The sequence below is a fragment of the Zosterops lateralis genome (assembly GCF_965231275.1).
Source record: "Zosterops lateralis genome assembly, chromosome: 1".
Classification (NCBI taxonomy): domain Eukaryota; kingdom Metazoa; phylum Chordata; class Aves; order Passeriformes; family Zosteropidae; genus Zosterops; species Zosterops lateralis.
In genome coordinates, this window is record NC_139762.1 from 80,429,704 (window position 1) to 80,454,149 (window position 24,446).

General features: G+C 38.4%; 1 protein-coding gene across 3 annotated transcripts in view; it reads left to right on the forward strand.

Annotated features, from left to right (window-relative positions):
- Positions 1–24,446, forward strand: part of CTNND2 (catenin delta 2) — a 419,330-nt gene that overhangs the window by 331,261 nt on the left and 63,623 nt on the right. For all 3 annotated transcript variants that reach the window (XM_083856451.1, XM_083856449.1, XM_083856450.1), the window contains exons 14-15: positions 4,471–4,644; positions 16,675–16,825. In XM_083856451.1, coding sequence (XP_083712577.1) covers positions 4,471–4,644; positions 16,675–16,825 — 325 coding nt within the window. The remainder of the gene's footprint in view (positions 1–4,470; positions 4,645–16,674; positions 16,826–24,446) is intronic.

Here is a 24,446-nt window from a genome sequence, read left to right on the forward strand (position 1 = left end):
TGATGTAAGTAGTGGCATTCCTGCCTGCTTCGTGTCAGCTGCATGGATTCTAAAATCAAGCTCCGTGACTCGGGTGTATTTTTGTTGCTGAATTTCTGATTTCTTCTCTTGACAGCATTGTCCAATCTACCTCTTGGACAAAGGTGTCCAGAAGAGGTTATTGGACTGACATGTCTAGGGAGAGCTGGCAGAGATTGTCACAGCCACTAAGACATGCAGGATGAGATACTAGTGTCTTCTTAGGGGGCCTGCTAATTGAAAAGTCTTTGGCATTTCAGAAACGGTTTTAGTGAGCACTGTTTAATTGCTCATATGAATTTTGTCACTGCTGCTTCAAGGAGCATAGCTACAGTGTCATCAGACAATCCCAAATGTCTAGGATCATTGAAGGCAGGTCTAGATGGTTTTAGGCATTGCTGGGGTTTGTTTTAACTTTTTTCCTGTATTTTTTTAGTAGTGGTATTTTCTGTGGAGTGGGAGAAAGGAAATATTCATATATAATAAATAAAAAATAAAACACTGTTGTTTTGTTATCACACGAAAACCTATTGTCATGCGATACCTATTTAAAAGCAAACCCCGCCAATTTGAGGTTGTTACTAGTACAAACCCCAAAATTTGCAGAGTGTACCTCTCTTGCTGAGTTGAAGTCTTCCCAGGTATTAGTACAATTGCACTATAAATACAGATTTGCTTTCATTAAAATGAGGAAGGTGGTGGTAGATATCTGTTGCGTGGGCACAGATCTCAAAGTTTCTTACAATTATGAAAATTTGGAAATTTTGTTAGAGTACTCTTACTATCAAAAGCCTGTTGTTCTTAAAAGATCTTGGTATTTGGCTTTTTCTTTTTCTTGATTTTCATCTTTTTTTTTGCACCAGTCTCATGAAATGAGAAATTTGTATCTCACCCACGTAACAAGCAGTTTGTCAGTCTCAACCACAATATATGTGGGTAATTTCAGCTGAAGGAGGGAAGCCTGGAAGGAATATTTGTTTATGACTTTTTTTTTTTTTTTTCTCCTTAGTATAAGCAAGGAAGAGTAATTGCACATTGTCTTCTTTTTCAGAGGCTCCTACTGCAGCCTCAGTCTATTTCAAATAGACCTTCCTGATCATTCCTGATGGCTGCAGCAGTACGTAACTCTTCCAGTAATTTACTGGGTGGAGGTGTTTACTGGGTGAAGATGCTGCCTCAGCTCATTAATATTTAGCAATGCAAACTGCAAAGCAGCTTCTGCTATGCCTTAACCACTGTTTTAGATGTGGACTCTAATACCACTTGGGGAACAATTTTTTTTTTTTGCTGTGACGATTGATGTAGATGAAATACAAAATAAATGAATGAAAAACAGACAAATCTCCTTTGCAATGGCTTGTTTCCTTACCTGTGTCAGTTCTGCATGCCCTGCAGCAGTGGGGCTGTACAGCTTCAGGTGGTGGTCTCAGCTCCACAAGAGACAGCAGAAGCCACTGAGCCCTGGAGTGCAGAGGCTGCCACAGGCACAGCAGGTGTGGTGGTCTAACCCCAGTCAGCAGCCAAACCCACACAGCCGCTCTCGCAGTGGGGCGGGGGTGAAGAAGAGTGAAAGTGAGAAAACCCGTGGGTTGAGGTAAAAGCAGTTTAATGAGGAAGGCAAAAGCCCCACATGCAAGCAAAGCAAGGGAAGGAATTCATTCACCACTTCCCATGGGCAGGCATGAACACTTCCCAACTTCAGCCATCCCCAGGAAAGCAGGGCTCCATCATGCATAACGATGATTTGGGTAAACAAACCCCATCTCTCCAAATGTCTTCCCTTCCTTCTTGCCCATAGCTTTATATTCTGAGTATGATACCATGTGGTGCAGAATGCTCAGTTGGAGTCAACTATCCTGACTTTTTCCCCAATGTATTCTCATTCTCCCCGCTCATGGGGTGGGATGAGGAGCAGAAAAGGCTGTGTCAGTGTTACTCAGCAGTGGCTAAAACATTCCTGGGTTATCAACACTGTTTCCGGCACAAATCCAAAGCATGGCCCCATGCAGGGCAGGGAATTTTCCAGGGTCACTGAATCTCCTGTGCTTTCACTGCACATGCATGTGTGGTACCAAAAATTTTCATCATTATTACGTGGACTCTGAGCAACTTGGGAAAAAGGTCTTCCCTCACAGTTGGTGATAAATTAATGCAATCACGCCCAAAGTGAGTTGCAAGAAAGGCAGAGAAATGCAGTAATTTGTCTCCTTTTTTTTTTTTTTTTTAATGTTTTCTCATTACTGGGCAGAATGGCAAAACAACATTAAATATTAATTGATCTGCTAGATAATTTCTAGTGCTTTATATGTACCAGCACAGCATGAACATGTATATAGGATTCTATTTATATCAGTTGATTTTCAGTAGTCCTTGGGATCATAAGAGTGTAAATAGCTGAGCATTAAAAAAAATTATACCCCCACATAGGCATATACCCCCTCATATGGGTAGACTTGATACATTTAAAGCATTTCATGTGCTTTGTCCTTGAAATAATATACCCTGTGCAAACACTCTTCAGTTGTGTAATACATCATTCATGCAATTTGAAATGAGACAAGTGAAGACTTGAATTGATGCCCTTGGACATCAGAAGTCATTCATTAGTGGACTTAGTAAGGTACAGAACCTAAACCTGGTGTGAGGTCAGATTTGACCTGTAAGATATGTCTCTCATTTGTTTTCAAAAAAAAAATCTGACAGTGTGAATGATTGAATTCTGAGAGTTAAAATAAGAAGCAGGCTTTAATGTATTTTTTATGAGCTGAAAAGAACTCATTTCTGGCAAGACTGGTGATTTATAAGGAGGAGAAAGAAGAACTGAGTCACATGTACTGAAAACAATCTATTAGTTTAAAGGCAGAAATATATTAAAAATTTCAAAGACACAGCCCCATAGTAGTGTCATTTGAAGGCATTGTTTCTCCGGAAGGCATTTGTCCTCTACTTTCTCAGCCATCACTGGGCATTGCTATGCCAGTTCTTTTAAAGTATGATAATATTTGTCCAGTGTAGTGAGTACTGCTCATGTGTATGAAATGGTTACTCCAGTTTTCCAATTTGGTGTTTGTGCTGCTTCAATTTAGAAAAAGCGGGTTTCATTCCTAAAGGTATTAATCACATAAGACCTTGTTGAAATTGGGTTAGTTGTTATTAGGGAAGACTTGATTGATTGTCCCTTAAAATATATGTATTTTATTTTTAAAGTTAGTGTAAATAAAATTATCATTGATACTTCCTGAAAACAAGAGGTTCTAGGTCTTTCCCAGTGCAAGTATTATTGCACAGTCATAAGTAGTTAAATTAACTGTTGCAGATTTAAACCAGAAGTTAATTTGATTTATCCTGTATTTGTATGTTTAATAGATGTTTAATATTATGGTACAGATTTTTGTTTATATAGACACAGCAATCTCAAACCCAAGGTACTAAAAGGTTTATTTTTTATTGTATTATACAATGTGGACATGTCAGAGGTGTTAGAAAAGACGTTTTGTAAAAAAGTTAAGGCTTGTTCCTAACAGTGACACTAGAGCCATGAACAATTAACATCTCTTTATCTGTACAAAATAAAAATGTACAATAAATACATAAGTAGATTTCCATTTAAAACTTTACTGAAAGTGTATTCCACATCATACTTTTGTTTAAAAGTCAAAGTCTGTATTTTCCTTTGAGATGTTTCATACATAAGTGTGAGTGTTGTGTGCTCCACTGGAGAGGAGAATCCCTGTTCTGGATAAAGTATTTATTCCTGGTAAGAGTGGGTTTTGTGCAATAACATACCTATTGTTCAGGATTAGATACTGCACATTTTGGATATCAGAAGTGGGTTGTATTTCATGGCAAAACTCTCTGTGTGATGAGGGGAGCAGTGTGTTTTGTGAGAGCTGGTTCTACCAATTGCATTGGAATCTCAGACCACACAGCTGTCTGGATGAGTATTCCTGCACTCTCATTGTGAGAAGCTAGAAGTTGTGCAATTGAAGAAGACTTGTCACACTTGTGCCTTTCATGGCATGGGGGGCTCATGGCCTTGAATGATTTTGTTTTCCATAGTAGCATTCTGTGTTGTTTTTCCTCATGGGAAGAGAGAGAATGTAGAGAACTGAGAAGGATGTGAAAAGAAAATCTCTTCTCCCCATGCAAGTTATAGATTTGCCTCTTAAGATAATATTCATTGGGCTTCTCTTCCCACACAAAAAAATACATGCAGTGAAAAGTGTTTTTGTTATGTCAGCTAGCTAAAACATTGGGATTTCTGCCAATCTTATAGCTTGTCTATAAGGAATGTTGAGTAGGAAATTTGGTTCCTCCGTGAAGAATCACATGATGTACAAAAATTGAGAACATCTGTTTATGGGCAGATGCCTTCACAGATGTTACAGTTTCAACTGAGACAATTCTCAAATGGATTTCACTGCTGATAATCTGATTTGTGCTTTCCAACAGTGGGATGGCGTAGGACCTCTCCCAGACTGTGCAGAACCACCCAAAGGAATCCAGATGCTGTGGCACCCTTCAATAGTCAAACCCTACCTCACACTTCTTTCTGAGTGCTCAAATCCAGACACGCTGGAGGGGGCAGCAGGGGCACTGCAGAACTTGGCTGCTGGGAGTTGGAAGGTAGGAATATTAACCCAAAACCTGTTTCCTCTTCAGTTCTGAAACCACCCTACAGCTGACAGCAGGTTGGTGATATAAATGTATCTAATTGCTTCTAGTAGTGGAATAACCTTCTCTTCTCAAAGAACTATCTGAAGTCAAATTTGAGATAGTATTTCAAGTCCTAGATAGTCATATCCTACTAAATGTCAGCATACAGCAGCAAAGATCACATCAGTCAAGTCGAGTATGAAAAATTGCCAGTGAAAACCAATATCCAGATGTGGAGAACAAGGAGAAGCAGTTCTTTATGAACCTGGGTGACAGAGCCATGAAAAATGAGCCAAAAATGCCACCAGTGGCAATCAAATGAAACCATGTTGTTTTGTCACTGCAGAAACTAGTTGACATTCTGTCCCTTAGGAGAGGCCAGGGCATGACAGAACAAGATATAAATGATGTGACACCAGCACAAGTAATCTTAGCATCTACTTTTTTTTAAAAATAAGGCATTATTAAAATGCATTGATAATATGATTAATTATATACGATGAGTGAGGAAATGTGCAATCAAGGCACTCTACTCCAGCTAATCCTATTTTTCAATTATATTCAAAAGCACCATTTTTCTTTCACGTATTATTTGCAGTGTGTTAAGTTAAAAAGTTAAGAAAATACTTGCAAATTTAGAACAGATCAGTAAAATTCAAGATAATGTTGAATTTTGCTTACTTTTAGGGCAACTTTCCTGATGGTAAACTGGTTTAATTGGGTGAATGTACTAACTGTCTAATCCTATGGAGTAACTGTAATGCACTGACTTTAAATTAACTCTCAGCAGGAATTTTTTCTCATTTACAGTGAAAACAGTCATGCACGGGGAAGTGCACTGATCAAAGTTATGTCTCAGAAGGTATCCTGTTGGGTTTTAAGCAGTTGCACATTTGTATGTGATATGTAAATACCAATTTAATTAGGCATTCATTTTGAAATATTAGCACTGACACTATATTTTCTTTTTCCCATAAAGTTTTTTTGGAAGTTGGGTTGGCACCTCAGTAGTTCTTCCAAGGCATGTGGTATTTTGTTGGGGTTTTTTTATAGTTGTATTCCCCCAGACTTATATCTTTAACTGTTGCATTCAGTGGCATGTAAAATGATTTAACAAAGTATCTGTTCAGTGATTTTTGTCCTATGTAAGCACTGTGCCTGAAAATCATTATGGTTTTATTATTGTCATGTTGTAGACTGCTTCAGATGGTGTAATCCTGGCAGAGAAATGCAATAAATATATTCTGTCCATCTGGGAATGGGCGTAGCCCTGGTCCAAATGAGAAAACAATGCATGCATGTTTGCCAGGACTAATAGAAGTGCTAAAATCCATGCGGTGTCCCTTCTCCCATTTCTAATAAATCTGTATACCTGTCATCCTTTAGTTGGCAGAAGTGTACAGGGAGAGGAAAGGAGGCTCTGCAGAGCTCTTTGGCGAGTGCTGGCTTAGAAAAACTGATTTTGGATTTTAATACTATCTGTGCTGATACCATGAGAAAAGCTGAGTTGTTCTCATATTGCTCTATTTTTCTAAAGACTCACCAATTCTATTACAAGGGATGTGCCGACACAGAATGAATATCCTTAATTTCACATGTCATACTAGCCATTTTTGTGAGGGGAGTAATCCTCTTTGGGGATTACATAAGCATTGATGTTTCCACCTTTTGACCTCTCCTTTCCACTGCTGCAGTCCAGATATAAAATGACTGAAATAAAAGATAGAAAACTCTTAAAAGGGGTCATTCCTAAGGGAGATTGTAATTTTTTTAGTTCCTCCAACAAATGATAATTGTATAAAGAATGGATTTTTTAAAAAAACTTGAATTCTTTCAAGAAGAACTTTTTGATGAACTGAAAGAGAGAAGAGCAAACTGTGTGAAGATAAACAATGTTGCTATTAATAGTAATAGCAAGAGCAGTCGTGGGCATTTTCCAATTACCATTATTTTAATGCCAGGAGAATCACAGACTATAGAGGCACCCACCCTACCGAGTGTGCTCACACACTACTGAAGATACAGACTCTTCTGGAAAAAAGTACAATCCAGTTGATATTATGCACTTGCATAATTCTTTCCTAGCTGTTTCACCCTTTTGGTTCCTCTGCTACAAAGCTGTCTAATCCTCTTGGGTGGCCAAGAGGTAATACTTCTAACACAGGCAGTGCTTAGCCAGTGCTATTACAGAGGGAAAGGGAGCAGATAAAAGGAAGCCTGAGTAATTTTTAAAAAATAAAAAGTTGTGTAGGGGATTTAGATAAATGTCTACCACTAGAATTAACAGACGATATGTGTATAAATCCCCATGACTACTCTGGAGAATTTCAGGCACAAAAAGAAAGCAGCAGTATGTAGCTTTAAGGATTAATAGCTCAGAAAGGCTGAAAGTTTTCATTATTTCAGGGAATATAGTTTCTCAGGGATACATACACATAAAATCAACACATGCACATGGTGAAACGTAATCTGTGGGACATTTCTAGCACTGCTTCAATTGCAGGAATTCCGTCTAAAGCCAAATACTAACATAAAAGAAAAAAGTGTGACATACTTATATTTATGTACAACTTTTCTATGTCAAAATGAAACACTTTAAACTAAAGTCTTGACATATTTAACCCCAGTCAGCAAATTGTTACCCAACTGCAAAGTAAAACTTGGGAGTTTTTTATAATGACTAATGAAATATTTGGTTGGTGCAATTATTATTAGACCAAGCACAGTGTGTAACAAATCAGAAAAGGAGTATCTTGGTCACAAATATATTCAGAGTCCCAAATTAAGGTTTATCAATAAAACAGGATACTGATTTTGAGGTATGAGGAAGAATGTTTGCGATGTGAAAATTTAACCTGGCATAATTTATGACTGCGTATCTTAACTTTGGTGCATATCCTGGTTTTGAAAAAGATTGACAGTTTATATGCAAAGCAGAACTCATTTTGTAAGAGACTGTTTCGTGTAATCATGGATAATTGTTCATCTTACTGTTCGGCATTAAGATGTCACATAAGGAGGACACTGGTATTGGAATCTGAAGGAGAAGAACCATCTCTGTCATGGAAAATTACATGCCTATCCTCACAGAGGTATCTTTTTTGTTCATGTGCTTACTTGATGCATCTGTGAAAAACAGGATTGCCCCTTCTGGAATATTATCTATTCCAGAAGAGAGACAGCCAAATACATAAGTCTTTTGGAATGACTGGACAAATTAACATTTTCCACATTGCTGCCAGGATATCACCTTGCCTGAGGTCTAAGTGCTGCCCTGTACAGTGACTCGTGACACCAGCAGGGGGTCACTGCCTGTCCCCCTCCTGACAGGGTTGGTGGCTGCCAGTAATACACACTCCAAGCACAGTGCTGCCACCTGAGAGCAATGGGGCAGCTTGTCAGCCTTGGATCTGCACCCACCTACCACCTTCTGCACTGCCCAGCTGCTACGTGGAACTGGAAGGGGTGCTGTTTTAGAGAAGTCATTGTTTCCCAAAACATTTTTTCCTATCAAATCATAACCATGGTAATTTAATGGTATCCTGAACATCCTGCAGACAGAAGGAGCAACACGTGGAAAGCGTGGCTGTTGGGTTTGGCTTTGCTTCCTCTCATTGCTGCTCTAAGATTTTTATTTTTTTTTTTCAAAGAATAGGTTTTTTGTAATTATGCTTAATATGAACTTGAATATTAAATCTGCTTAGAAATATGAAATAATAAAACTAGGGAAACACTTTCCTCATCAATCTTAGCTGGAGTTTTCCCTGAACAAATAAGGTTTGAGACATGCCTTTGGAAGCAGTGCAAACTCTTTATTTCCCATTAGGCATTAACTTTCACTGGGAGCTCTGTTATTTTTCTTTACCACTTAATTTGGGTTTAACCAAATTTGTGCAAAAATGTAGAATAAGAAAAAGGAGAGTTTCTGACTCCCTCAGCTCTATTCTGAAGACAATCGTCTGCTTATTAAGAAATCTCTCCCACTATAACTCTTCAAACCAGAAGTTCTTTCTGCAACCTCATATAATTTTTTTTTTTATTTTAATGCCTTGGATTGAAAAAAATTACATGGTTTAAAATTACAAAAGTGATCCTGTAAAAGATGATCTTTTTATATGTAGTCTGGCATTAGTACCTCTCCTCAGATGGTAAAAATAAAAGTGGCAAGTTCTTTTTAGTTTTCACCTTGGTCAATTGGCTATTAACACATTAAATCTCCTGAGCCTGTAAAAAGTTATATGCAAAATGTCCTCGAGTTAACAATTTCAAGCATCCAAGGTTATGTCTCTTCTGAATAAAATTACCCTCTCAGGAAGAAAGGAAATTTTAGGATATCTGATTATTACTGTGTCCGTGTGTGTGTATGTAACTGACAGCTGAATTTAGGCTGATGTCAGTTTATCTGCCAGACATTACTGCAGTATTGCAAGACCTGTTGTCCCTGAACTCACAGAATCATGAAAGAGCTGAGGTTGGCAGGAGCCTCTGGAGGTCATCTGGTCCAACCCCCTGCTTAAGCAAGGCCACTAGAGGCGGTTGCCTGGGACCATGTCCAGATGGTTTCCTGAATGTCTCCAAGGCTGGAGACTCTACAACCTCTCTGGGCAACCTGTGCCAGTGCTCAGTCCCCTTCACAGGTGAAAAAACAATACCTGCTGCTCTGCAAAAGTCCTATGTTTCACATACTACCCATTGCCTCTGATCCTACATTACCTTTTCTGTTATATGCAGTTGATAAAACAGTGTTGTCACCACAAGTGACATTTCCTTCACTTTGGCAAACCCTTAAAAATAATTTCTTCATTCATGTGATCCTTAAAAAAAAAAAGATACTATCATGACTTACATAGGCAACACCTATCTTTTAAAAAAGATTTACTATATTTCTTCTGGGAACACAATGGCTTACCTTGGAACAGATAGCACACCTGCTCTGGGCCTTGGTTAGTCCCTTTTGTGCACTCAGTCTTCCATCTCAGTTACTTCACAGGCTTTGTGAACTCCCTCATCTACTTTAACGACAGGATAGCCAACTTCCTATTCCACACTATTGCTGATACATGGCCGGATCTCCTTGGCCTTCTTGGCCACCTGGACACACACTGGATCACATTCAGCCACTGTCACCAGCACCCCCAGGTCCTTTTTTGCTGGGCCATTTTCCAGCCACTCTGCCCCAGCCTGTAGCTCTGCCTGGGGTTGTTGTGATCCAAGGGCAAGAGGCATTTTAGGTACCTCAGCCTTTTTGTCATCCCCTGTCACAGTGTTTCCCCCTGCATCCAATAAAGGATTGAGATTCTCCTTGGCCTTCTTTTTGTTCGTGCTGTATTTATATAAACATTTTTGTTGTGTTTTACAGCAGTAGCCAGATTAAGTTCTTGCTGGACTTTGGTCTTTCTGATTTTCTCCCTGAAACCTCAGAATATCCATGTAGTCCTCTGAGCTCCCTTCTTCCAAAGGGGAGGGAAAAATCTCTGCTCATTTTTTCCTGAGCTCCAGCAAAGCTCTTTGCTCAGCCAGGCTGCTGCTCTTTCCCACCAACTCATCTTTTAACATACAGAGATAACTTGATCCTGTCAACAACAGGAACAACCTTTTAAAATTTCCTACTTGAAGGATGTCTAGGTTTCCTGGAATTCTTTGCCCTTCAGTACTGTCTCCGAAGGTACTCTGTGAACCAGGCTCCTACACACTCTGAAGTTTGTCCTCTGCAAGTCCAGAGTAGCAGTTCTGCTGACCCTCCTCCTTTCTTATCCTTTGATTGTAACGTGAGGAGCAAGTGCTGCTCTGTTGAGGTCAGTATCAGTCTCATGAAACTTTAGCATTCCTTGGCTAGTTCTTTCTAGCTCCTCTCCTTTCTGTTCCATGTTTGATCATACTCAGCAGGGAATGAGGAGGCTCTTTGGTTAGACTACTGAATGTCTCTGCCTTTGATCCCTAATATACAGGTACAATACCCATGTGAGTGGGGTTTATGGGTCATTGGCCTGACCTCTTGAGATAGGCTAGATGCTATCTTGGTCTTTGTTCCTTAGACAAGCAACTGCATTTAGTTTGTTAATTCTATATTAGGGAAATCTGACTCTCATAGGAGCAAGAGTTCCATTAAGTAAATTATTAGATAAGGAAACTGAAAACATAAAAGGGACCAATTTAGACACAAGGTCAGTGCAACTGCTTGAAAGGGTAGTATGAGAAAGAGTTTCAAGCTCCTTACCATCCAGACACTTGAAGATAATGAGTAATTATTTTCTAAAGCAGCAGGCATCTAGGTTATCAATCTTCTCTTATCAGACAAGGACATATTGTGGGTTCCTTGCCAGACTTTCCTGATGACTCTGGTTATTTATTTATTAACCCTTTGAAGTTTCATCAGGCTGTTCCAGGAGAAAGTTGTTTTTTATTACAGTGAAAAGATTTACTTTCTATGTAATCAACAAAGTCAATTTTTTTTAAATAGGAGATTTATTCCATCAGGAATTCCAATGCTTTATTCTGTCAGGAATTCATACCTGAGTAGAAACACTTCATAAATGAGGCAACATCAGTTGTTAAAGGGAGATGTACTGGCTCTAGAGGACAGAAGACAAAATTGAAGGGGCAGGACAATATTTGAAAAGCAAGACCTGCTGCTGCAAACACTTGTATCACAGACTTCAGGAAGTCTGTGAGGAAGTCACCATGGACATCTGTATGTGGAATGGTTGCACAGTATTTCATAGTGGCTTCATGTTCCAAGTAATCCCTTGCTATAACCAGTTTTCCTCCCAGGAGATGTGTCACTTTTGTCACAAATCCTTTCTTTTTTAATTATATTAGTTACAATGTTTGGAAACTGATCATAAAAGTTCTCAGATCATTTTGGAAACACAGTACCAACTTGTACTGCAGAACCAAGAATGATGAGGTACTAGGGCAGTTCCTTACCGGTTTTACCTTCCTGTTTAAGATAACTTCTGTTAACACTCTTTTACTTTTCTCTGGTTCACTTATTGAACTTTGTATCTTTACCCACTGGATTTTTTTTCCTTTTTCTTTAAGCTTGACTACTAAGGTTATGGAGCAAGAGAAGAGTAACCAGTTAACACTTTTCTCTTGTCCCAACACAAAGTTATAGAGAACTTGCTGTAGTATACCAGATAGGATCATTTCTGAGAACAGAACACTGCAGTCAGGGGGGAGAAAGTCCTTGGGAAGTCTCTTTCTGCTCTCTTTAGAAACTGCAGAAAGCTAACCAAGATTTGCTCTCTGTCAGGTCGTGTGACTTCTTAGGGATCCCAATAGGGTTATTTGAGTAAAGTAGATCTGTAATTTTTGAATATAAAAATATTTTCTTTTTTCCTGATACATATATTACATTGTGTCTGATCAGACAGAGATGAATATTAATCTTTAATTACTCATTGATCCTTGATTATTCAACATGCAGTTCTCTTTCATGGTTTGCTACTCTATTGTTGTTAGCATGCACTCTTTCTAAGCCTTTCCTAGCAGACCTCAAATCTCTCTAATCTTCCTGGTACTCTAGTTTGCTGAGTAATTTAGTTTGCTTTGCCTGCTGCCCTGATTTAGTTTTCATGTTGTACTTTACATCTCAGTAGTTCTCCTTAATGTTCAGGAACTCAATAGGCTTCGGGTCCCAGCGTTGAATTGTACCAATACGATCCAAATTCTAGTTAAACCTGAAGTATGTGATGAAATATTCTGCAGATACTTTGAGAACACTGATGTCAATGGCAGGAAAGTGAATCCATTCAAAATGTCAAGTGTATACAGTTGTTGGTATTTCTTGCATTTTGGGGGAGGGGGAATTTATTTTGGTAGTTTTTTCTTTGTCATTTTATGATGGAAATTTCATAATTTTCCATTATGATGGAAATTATCTCCTGTGTTGCTGCTTCATAGGGAAATAAAACCATATGAAACACCAAAAAGAGTTAACTGAATGAATGCTTTTCAGTTTTTCTGAAAAATATAAATGAGTTTTATCTAGAGTAATTTTTCTTTTCTTGAGTTTCAGCGTGATATAGTCTTAAATCCCAGAGTCATTCACTATTGCAAATGGTAACTGACAAACAAAAAAATAGTTTGCAGGTTTACTCTATTTTTCTACCTAATTACTGTGATGAAAATAAAAAGGGAACTACTAATGAAAGTGGACCTAGAGGTCTACTATGTACCTTCAAAGAGATGTGTAGTAGTTATGCCCCCCAAATTCCATTATTGGTAAAGTGTATTCATGCACAGACTGGAGCTCCTGTGCTTGTCTGTGATAATTTAGCCTCAAGCTGATGCAACAACGATTTTATTTTATTTTCTAGCTGCTTGTTCCTGCTAAAGTGTTTGCTGTTCCCACAGGAGTGCTTTTTCTCCACAAACTGAACAGCTATTTGATCATTGACACTGCCACTGATTTGTGCAGTAACGGGATGATTAAGCGTATTAGCAGAGTGCCTCATTTCCTCACTGATAGGCAACAAACCCTTTGTCTCTTTTCTTTTTTATGATTTTTCATCTCTTCGCTTTTATACTTCACTGAGCTCCTATTAGCAGTTGACCCACGATGTGGAAATGCAGGCACTCCATGATGGCTTTAGGCAAAGGGAAGGATCATCAGTATACACAAGACTGAATCAATTTATCCATTCTCTGCAATGAAATAGCCTTTTGAGGCATCTCAATTTGAGCTTCCCTGAAACCCGCACAGCGCAGCGTAATTGCTTGCAGAGACTTGTCCTAATTGGCAGCTTAAGGAAAGAGAAGCTGACAGTTCATACCACTTTCCACATGGAAAGTTCTCCAGAGGCCGTTGAAACAATTAAAAGCATTTCTCTCTGCCTAAGGTTCATGACTTGAAACAGCAGATGAAATGATAGCAAATCACACATTGAGGAGTCTGTGAACTTCTCCCAAAGTGGATGACATCCTCTGGAAAAAACAGCTTGGGAGGGAGAGGAGTACACAGAGGGGAGGAGAGGTTTTCTACATAGCTTTTCTGTAGTCCTCCGCCCACTGTTTTATATATGTGCATATGTGTATCTGTAAAACATTGTGTCTGAATTTTTCCCCTGTAAAAGCTTTGGAGCTCTATTTTTTATTGTTGTAATCAGATTAATTGGTTCATTACAGATTCTGAAGGCTTGCAGGTTGTTTATTTAGTAAGGTGGTTTATATTTTCTCTCTTTTTTTTTCATACTGAGTTATTTCATTGTTTCTCCTGCAATGTCTCCTACTCTCCCTAGGCTTAAAACTAAAACATTCCCTAGTTTGTTCCTCTTAAACTTTTGGGTTGGAATGGATGAAAATACTACATCCCGAGAATTCTGCTGTAAAACTGGCTTTATGAAACAAGTGCTAATGTTTTCTCTTGGTAGGTGACTAAAAAAAAATCATAGGAAAACTGTTTACTGAGGTTGATGGTTTTACTGAGGAATATAGTGAATGATCTAAAGGATCATTTTTGATTCTCCTTGGTACTGAATAGATGCAGATAAGCTTTTTTCTTTCAAAACAAACACCCCCACTGGTTCCCCATGTAGCCCATTTTGGAGATGCTGTATCAGTGATGTACTTCTGCAAAGAACGACAGTATCTTTCAGAATACTCTCAGCTAGTTTGAACTCTCACCTCAACCAGATAGGCTCACTTCTTTCTCAAAAAATTCTCACTGCTACCTTGAACTCTCACGCTGGCAGTCACCTTGTAATCACAGCAGACACAAAAGATGCTTCCCCTGGGAGAAATGTACAAAATACAGCATTTTTTAAGTGCAAGGAGGCATTGCTCATTTCCCAGCTGCAGGTGAGAATATGTCTAACTGGCAGGTAAATACATATTTATTAAACCTGGAAGGTTAGAAATATCCATTTCTTGTTTCCATAGCATTCTTTATATTGAATATCCCATTAAAATCAGGGATAGAAAAGAAACTATGTTTTGGGAAATACTTCCTGTTAAACTCATTGATCCTTAAAATCTGGTTTAGTTTTTTATCTGATGATCATCCTATACACTGGTTCTAGAGAAGAGACTGGAGGAGAGAGAGTAGAATAAGATCAACCAAGAGTCCTGCTATCACTTATCTCCCCCAAGCTGTTTGCTTGGCTGCACAAAATGACAGCACATTTATATTTTAGATACATTATTGTGCTCAGGGATATCCTTGTCCAACTTAACTGATTAGAAAACTTATCATAACCATTATCACTTTCATCTACAGCAAAGTCTAGCCAAATGGCTTTTGTTATGCATAGTTATTACAAAGGAGAATTAATAAAAAATACTCTTTAAATACTAGTTTCTTTTCCTTTTTTCCGATTTCCCCTCAATTATATCACCTGGAATGAATTTGCACTACAGACATTGCAACACTGTAGTTCTTGTCTATCTCTATGTCTGTTTTTATCATAAATATATATATTCTGGTTTTTGCTATTCAGGACGTATATCTTATATAAACAGATGCTTTTAAAGCGAACTCTTCAGCCGTGGTAAGTAGGGGCCCTGTGCAGGGGTTAAGCAGGGTCTGCTGACAGTGAATGTGCTAACCCTTTCTTTGGTATTTGTTCTTACTCTGCTATGGAGCAATGCTATTGCAATGTAATTATTCTTTACAGTGGGATGTCTTTGTCAAAAGAGAAGGGCCATCTAGATCAGAAAATCCTGAGATTTATCATCCTAGTTTCTGAAATACTTGAAATATTTCAAAAGCAAAGGCCTTTGAGAACTTGTCTTCGCCTTCCAGGTACAATGGCAAGATAAGCATCCATGCTATAGCACTGAAAGGAAGGAAGCATTCTGCTTCAATAATTTTCTTTCAACTGTCAGTACAAGAAGCATGAATGTGAACTTTATGAAAATTCCAGAGAAGAGATTATGAAGTGAAAGGAATGTATGCCGGTGGATGGCTTGTTTTGAATTGGGCTATGCTGAGGAGACCTGTACATCTGCAGGTGTCCAAACATCTTAACTTTGGCAGTACCCGTATACTTTAACCCCACAAGGTCACAGCTGCTGTCTTGTTTACATGTTTTGCAACTACTGGAGATAACAGCAGAATGGAAGACAGGTCTAGGTGATCTTTCACTCCTTCATGTGCTGAGAACCCCAAATTGTGCAGCTCTGGATGGACCTCGTACTCACTGCACACTGCACAGATCCCTTGTTCACTGGCATTATAGTCTTTAGAGCTCCTAAAGGGTTTCTTAGAAGTAAACAACTCTATTCATCATTTCTGCTGTCAAATAAAAAGGATGTTTACATGAGAACATACTGCTTGCTTTGATACAAAGACAAGGCCGTGCCAGTGGTGTCACGACCAGCTGTCAGGTGGGAGATGCCTTCTCTGATAGAGTCAGCCACTGGGTTTGTCTTGCAGCCACGTGATACCTGCAGCCAGGCACAGCACAGGCACACACCACCCTCACATCAGCTCTTGAGGGAATCGCCAACAGATCAATGTACAATAGTATTCCAGCTAGGATCACTACAGCTGCCAAAACCAGGCATGTAGTCATCCTCAGTTTTCCTTCTGCACAAATTAACAATCACAAGAGAAATTATAATAGTATTTTCATGTTTGTAGACTGAGTAATTCTTGTGGTAACAACGAAGAATGCTCAGACCTCTCAAACTTGCTTTGAAATACATATTTTGTAAAATAAATGTTGTTGATTTAGCAGTAAACAAGCATCATTAGATGTTGCATAAAAAATGCTGGTGAAAACCAAGTCATCTACAGACTTGGGCTGAGAAAATGTAACTAGGTGTGTTGGGAGTGAAGTCAATTCATCATTTAATTTCTCTGTCACCATTAAAAAAAAAGTGCTGATTACCAAATCAACTGGTTTCCTGGTATCATCAATGAAATTATTTCCACTCTTTTGAGTTTTGCATCCAAATGCTTCTGTTAGCCCTTACTGTGTTGTAAGCTCAGATGGCTCCCTGTCTATGGTGGATTCCTGACTTTGTTCCCCCTCTCTGTCCCCTGTGTCTTTGCAGTGGTCAGTGTACATCCGCGCTGCCGTCCGCAAAGAGAAAGGATTGCCAATCCTGGTGGAACTGCTCCGGATAGACAATGACCGGGTGGTATGTGCAGTTGCTACAGCTTTACGAAACATGGCCTTAGATGTCAGAAATAAAGAGTTAATAGGTAGGTTCTTTCCAAACAATCTATTTATACTGTGGGTTTGGGGTTTGTTGGGGTTTTTTTTCCAGTTCGCAGCAGAATGAGCACAGTGAAAATTATTCTCACATTTCTAGAACAATTTCTTTAATTCTTTCTCTAGTGTGTCATATTCAGATTTTATGTGACAGCTTGCTAGTATATATCAAGGAATTGTTAAATTAATTAAACATCATGCAATGTTTCTTGATCTCTCATGCTGTAATCTCTGTAAGAAAAGCAATGGCTTTGTTCTCCTTTAGCATTTCATTCCTAGGCTGGCAGTAGCACTTGCACCTTCCAGATCAAGGATCTAAGCAGAACACTCCCTCCTGATCCTCAGATTACCTATTGCAAGTAACTCTGGAGTCATGAAGTAACAAGTCATAAAAATTCTAAGAAGGTTACAGGAATTTACTGGGCAGATTAACAGCTCCAGCAAGAGAACTGGGAGACTCTTGCTTCACAAATACGCTGTTAAGGAAAAGGAAATAATTTATGTAAACCATTATTGCCCCTGAAATCTGATTGTACAGTAGGCACACATCTGGGGGTTTGAACATATTTTATTTTGTTCAGGTGTTTGGTGGGGTTTTTTTAGCTGAAATTAATCCGAACACTGTGGGTCATTGAGCTTTTATTTTCATGTTCTTTGAAAAATAATCACTTCCTTGTTTTTTTAACTATTTCAACAATCATAACCAAACTATTTCTGCTTCTGTACATTAAGAGCATATTTTCTGTTAATTTTTCCTAACTTGTTGATTTGTTATCATTACAGCGTATTTCTTCCCTGCTTTTAATTACAGAATTGTATAAATAGATACTGTGATCATAACGTTTACTATTTGCATCCAGTCCTATCTAGGGTTATTGCCTCATTAAAGCAGTGCTCTGCAAGTTGTTAAAACAACACAGTCACTCCTATCATATTGAGAGGACTGTGTCATTGTATTAATGTTTCCAGAGCTGCAAATTTCATTTAGGAATGTAACACTATACGTGTAAAATTGAGCTGTCTTAATCTCATGTGCCATTCAAAATACTGGTCAAATTAGGGATAGTAAATTTGCACAACCTCAGCATTTTAATATTTTATTAAATTCTTAAATAACACATCATAAAAGCAAAGATAAATATTAAAAATATGGGGACAGTCTGTTGAATATAATAATACTAATAAATTTATTTACATAGACAGCTCATAATAGCTGTAGAGTGCTGCTCTGATTTATGTTATTTGTAGGGTTATTCTGAGAAATTGTACTTCATAATTGCAGTAGTAATTTGCTGCAGCTTAAAAACAGTCCAAACATGCCAATATGACAGGGGAGTTACAATTATAATTCTTGAACCATTTCAGCTGTGATCTTTGTATGTTCATTTCTTTGGCTTTCATCACTGAACTTCAAAGAAACAGTAATAGCGGTCATTACTGCTCTTGTTCTCCTGTATTTTTTAGCAAATAGGGCCTATCATAGAGCTGATTTTTAGAAATGCTAGACATCAGCAGTGGTCAAGGATTTCAACTCCTGTTGTAGTCCATCCATTTTTGTGATATTGCACTTCCATATATTGTATATGTATTGCAGGATGACTTAGCTGTTGCTATGCAAAGGAAGCCTCAAAGGGAGCTTGTGCATTATCAGGGTAGTTCCTCAAGCATCCTTCTGCCTAGGCAAAATCCACATGCTATTTATTTTTTCTCTTTCTGATTTTTGCTAGTGCATCACATTCTTGTGGTGACACACTCTGCCTTGAAAGCTGGAATTTTCCCATAAGATAACCTTTTTTAAAGGAGAATTTTCCAACTGTATATATAATAAAGTTACATAGCTAGAATTGAGTTGGTTTGAGGGGGTTTATTGCCTTTATAAAGCTTTCTTTTCAGTGGTGCTGTCGTTCCACTCCCAGCTGACATTTTTTTACTGAAATGTGCCAGAGAATGATGTATTTAATTCTGCTGCTGCAAACAGCCCATAAATCAGTATTGAGGCACCTGGAAAATACATTAGAAAGCTTGCTAAAATCCAGATTCACCTGTACTGAGCTACAAAACAAACAAAAAGACCCTTTTCACAATGGCCAGAAGTTTCATACTAGACTTCATTGAATTGACCAATCTGTTTTGTTTTTCACACAGATCTATCAACTGTGTTGTTATATTGCTAAAGGTTGGTGTGAGGCTTCTCTTAAAATTTATCTGAGCCATCCCCATAGCAACATTTTCTTTCTTTATAGTGAGGTCTTCTTACTGGGTTTCATTTCAGGCATGCTCCATGTCTTTAAAAGGACCTTCTTTTTTCTCCTTCTTTGTTGCTTTTGCAATGTGCCATGTGTCCTTTGGCCAAGACAGCAGACATATTCATCCTCTCTACCAAAATTAAACTGCACTCAAAAACATGCTGAATCTGGTCTGCTTGGTACTGGAATAGATAATGCAACACCTAGTTTTCTCTCCTTGAACACACTGCCCAGGTGCATTTCTGGTCACAGGTGAGACCACATTCATTTTCACTTGACTTCCACGACCCTTGTCTGCATAAAATAGTACACAGTCTTCGTTGCTTCCCAAGAGTGCAGCCATATGGGAAAGGTTTCTCAGCCTTTCCTCTCTCCCAGCTGAGGGAAAGATCCACTACTGATACTGTCTGTTTTGTTCTTTCTTGGTTTCAGTGATCTAGGCTGCACAGCACCCTTGTATCCCTCTGTGTTCCACAACATTTTTTGGCTTCTATTCATGTGCTCAGCATTTTAGAATACTTCTTTTCCTTCCTTGAAGCAGATTCTGTCTCTGCTAAACTTCTCCATGGGTCCATTAGCTTCTCCCCCCAGCCCCTGTAGACACCACTGAATTGACAAAAATCACTTTATTTGCTTTTGTCTGTTCACTTAGGCAGAAGAAAATCACTTTTATCCCACAGGTCCTCTAAAAGCTATGTTGATGACCTCTGCGCAGTTACGTCATTCCCATGTTCTTTCCCTCTTCTTCATCTGTCCCTTTCTCTCAGAAAAAAAAGGGTGAGGAAGGGAAAGTAGACTAAAAAACCCACCCTTCTGTGTTCCTCAGGCTATACTTGTGCCTTAGTTTGAGGATATGACATTCTCTTTCTCTTTCTGCTGGGAATGCAGTTTTCAACTTGAGGATTACCTGCAGACCTCTTGCTTCTGCAGTGCCGGTCAACGCCTCATGCCAAAGCTGTCCCTCTGTCTTCCTTACAGTGAGCGCACCTACAGACTTCCATTCTCTAAAGCCACATTTTGTTGGAATGCTATCAGAAATTGCTAACTTAATATAGGGGGGTTTTTTTCTTTAATTGGAGGAAACTTAGATCAGCTGAATGGAGCAGAAAAGTTTGGGAGTAAACCCATCTCCTGTAAAGAGCATCTTTGCAGGATGAATTGTTTCCTTGCAGTCTGCCCCTGCAACCTTCAGTGGCTTTCTGGTTCAAACACCTTCCACACAGTCCTCTGGACTTCTAGGGAACTTTCTGTGGATTACCTCAGCCTGCACTGCAGGCCTGTGTCCTTAGGAGTCTCCCAGTCAGTCCTGGAGCAGCAGCCTCCCTTCTTGCTATTCCCTCTACCCACTCTGCATGTGAGAAGGCATTCCAAATCAGGACTCCCCTTTCAGTCCTAGGAAACAAGCCAGCTTCATCTTTCTTTTATCTGAAAGACAGACAGTCTTTTCTTCTCTGCTGCTATCCATGACCTCTTTAAGTAAAGAGAATTTGCATTGTACAGTTAATTGAAAATGATGTGACTTGTTATTCTACCTTAACAAGCAGGTACAGACTATTCCTGTCTGAAATTTTTGAAGGATGACTACCCCCAAAATTTGCATTTTCCTTCTCATATATGTACAGCATTTACCTTTTATTTTAAATGGCAATTACTGTGGTATTTTAAACTGCAATAAGTGGTCTTTCAAACAAGTTAAGCTGATTTTTCAAGCTGCCCCAGATGAGAAATCTGTCGCTATTCATTACTGCAGAATATGTACAATATAGGATTTGTCCTCTTGAAGGAAAATTTGGAATTTGTATTAGTACTGTTCAGTGGTAAGTCCACAGGGTATGGGCTTACGAGAGAAAGCAGAGCTGCAGGTAAAATGTATAAAACTTCAGTGCACAGTTTTGTGCTTCAAGTCTTTCTGTCACTTTTATTTTACCCTGACAGTGGTTTCTAATGCCATTCTGGGTCAGCGTTGATTAAGAGGAATATTGTACTAGTAATTGAAAAGCACCATTCTTTCTCCTGGCCTCTTGGTCTGAATTTTTGCAGTTAAATAAAAGATTTTTTTTTTTTTTTTTTTTTTTTTTTTTTTTAGAGACTGATAGTATTTTGATCACTCCTCCTTGGAAAAAAGGGAAACAGTTCCACTTTAAGGTTTTTGTTGACTTCTTGTACTGTGTAGAAAACAAGTCCTTGCATATATTAATGCCTTTAAAATGTTTAGAGAATCCGGGTGTCTATTCAAGGCTCTAGGTTCAATGGAGTTTGATGGGATAAGTTGAAGTGTTGTAATAATTAAAGCATCCTTGTTGTGAGTATCAGATAAGTAAAGTTAGTGGTAAGATTTCTTCTGCCTTCACAAGGTTTTGAATTAGGTCTCGAAACAGGGCCTGTAGCAGGGGTCATTTTTAAATAATTGTTCCTGAGTTGGGGACTATGTGTCAGTACTGAATTACCCTCTTTTCACTATTCATCTGTTGGTAATGCAGTTATACATACAAAATTCAACAATAGCACATCAATTGAATTATTACTTAATGGGTGCTGGAAACTGCTTATTCTTGCTAAGTGTCTAAAAGTTCATTGTCTAAGATAAGATACCTGTAACAGAGGCCCTTACAGGTGACTGAGAGACTCACAGAAAGTGACTTCTTTTTTCTAAAATGTGATAAAATGGAAGTTACCCTCTATTACCATATCACCATTGTTTAGTGATGAAAAACATCTAAGAAGTGTGCAAATTGTCAGTGTATGTCTTGTGATCTCATAGCAACCTGAGTCTGTTTGGACCTGGTGTTAGTTTAAAAGTTCTATTGCTAAACTTGGGAAAGTTTGACTGAATAATATATCAGGAGTTCACAACTCTAATGAATTGTTAGATTTGCAGAATAATTCATGTTAGAACGAACCTCACAAAGTCACCTTGCCCTGCTTTGCACTCAGAGAAAGGTCAGGTATGTTATTTCAAAGTGTGATATCAACGTTTGGAAAGATTGCCTTGCAGCTATGAGGCTGAAAATGCATCAGAATCAAGTATTTGCATCCTCAGAGCAGAGCATGGCTCTTCTCGTGTATAAACAGAGGGTCCTCCTGTGGTTCTACATGGGGTCCCCCTGCCTTAGAACATGCTCACATTTTGTTTTAGGTTTAGTAATAAATCCAAGTGAAAAGAGTTCTCAGTTTTGTAGTTACAAGAACAACAGCTAAGTCCTAATAATGTACATTGATAGGGAATATGGGAATGTGTTGGGAGATGATTAAATCAAATATGCAACTTTCATCCCACTTGAGGGTCTACATGCAGCTTTCTCTTATTTTGAGATGTGAGCATTTCTGAATTTCTCACACATGCATCTGCTGACAGTGAGAGACACTGATTTTTTTAATTGAGTTTTTAATTGACATATAAAGTATCTTAGTCACTAGAATGTTAAATTGACATAAATTCACAATGCAGAAGATGCCAGAAACACTAATCAGACATTTGTTCAGAAGAAGGTGAAGACATAATATATCCTACAATTTGTTTAATTTGTGTCAGTTTTTATTGCACTTCATTTTTTGTGTTTGATAGTTGAGCTGTGCAAAACAATAAACAGATACCTGAATGAGAACAGGCTGTCATCAAGAGGTTGAGGAAGTTGATTTACAAAATTAAACGTATTGTCATGCATTAATAACTGGTGTTCCTTACTCTGTATCAATGAACGATACTGTGTATCAATGAAGAGAAAGATGCTAGTTCAGTGAGTAAAGGAGTAATTAAACTATGATGTTTTATACTATCTGTATGGCAACATCTGGATTCCCTGGTTTCTAGTGTTGTATAAGCTAGCTGATAATTTAACCTTATTAATACTTAAATGTTAAGTACTTTTTCCATTGCAGTGTAAAAGCCTTGTGACAAGGAGATATTGATTTTTCATGTGCCTTAGACACTTGCATGTTGATTTTTGCTCTGTGTTTCCTCAAATATATTTCTGACAAGCAGACCTGGAAGTTACAGAGGTTAGAGAAGGTTTTCAACCCCAGTCATTTCTTATTAAATAACACTCTCACATGAAGAGATTTAGGAGGAAAACAGCGTTGGTAAAACTGAATTCTTATTTTTAATATCAAAGTCAAGATCAAGCACTTTCAAAATTGGATTGACTCTTATACATCTGAACTTCCCTGTTGCCTAAGTACACCTGTCTGGATTTGGAGGGATTTTTCTTTTCCATGAACCACCTGAAAAAGATGGTATTTCAAAGTAGTCAGCTGGGCTTCTGAACAGTAGAGAGAAAATGGCACCTCTAAGTGTTCATCCCACTTAACTCTATCACATGAAGTGTTTGATCTTACAGTCTAATGGGTCCTTTGTGAGAACCTAGAGAAGCAGCCAGAGACTCAGTGGCCAACTTTTGTGTGACTGAAGATAGGAGAGTAGTATCCCATCAGAAGTTGTTCTGGTAATGCAGACTGAGCACTGTCCTGCTCCCCTTTAATTAGGTCAGTAGGCTCGGCAAGGGCAATTAGTGAAAAAGCACTACAATTTGTCATTGTCACCCAAAACAGCAGAAATAACTGCATGCAGGTTCAAAACCACGATAATGAGGGATACTACTTTCACAGATCCGTTTTTCCTTGTAATGCGAAGTCAAAGAATCTTTTCATCTCTGTCATAGTAAGGTCAAGATACTTCACAAATTGTAATCACAACCCAGCCGTAGGTCAGCTATTCCTTCTAGTAGAATAAACTGTGGGGAAATGCCTGTAAAATGCCTGTATATTTTAACTGCTGTAATCAAGAGAGTCATCTTCAGTATTGCACCATGACACCTTCTCTAGATGATGATGGTAATGTTAAATGATGCCATGTAGTGCTTTAAGGTTTATAAACCTTGAAGTCCTTATTATAGATTTTATCATTTTGTATTGACATTCAGTATTACTTATGATTGAAGTGCAAGTCATAAAAGCTGAAAAATCTAGTAGAGGTGGCCCAGGAAAGCCTAGATTAACTGTGACTGCCAAGAACACCACCACCTCAAAAAACAGCCAAGGGATGTTCCATTTCACTTCACTGATGTGCATTTCACACATAAGAAAGTGCCCTGACCTGCACTTTACATTTTGTTTGAGATAAACAATTTCTGTTCATTTCTGTTCTCCTGCACAAGGTAGCAAGCAATTAAACTGTAGCTGTGCCTGCTTTTCTCACTCAGAAGACTGACATTTCAAACAATTTAATATTAATTTTCATCTCCGTTTCTCAATATGTTCAAGCTGAGAAGTGCCACTTGCCTTTTGAAATTTTGGAGTTCTGATCTAAAAAGTGCATATAATTTAGTCACATATTCTATAAAATATACAAAGGTAGAAATACAAATTT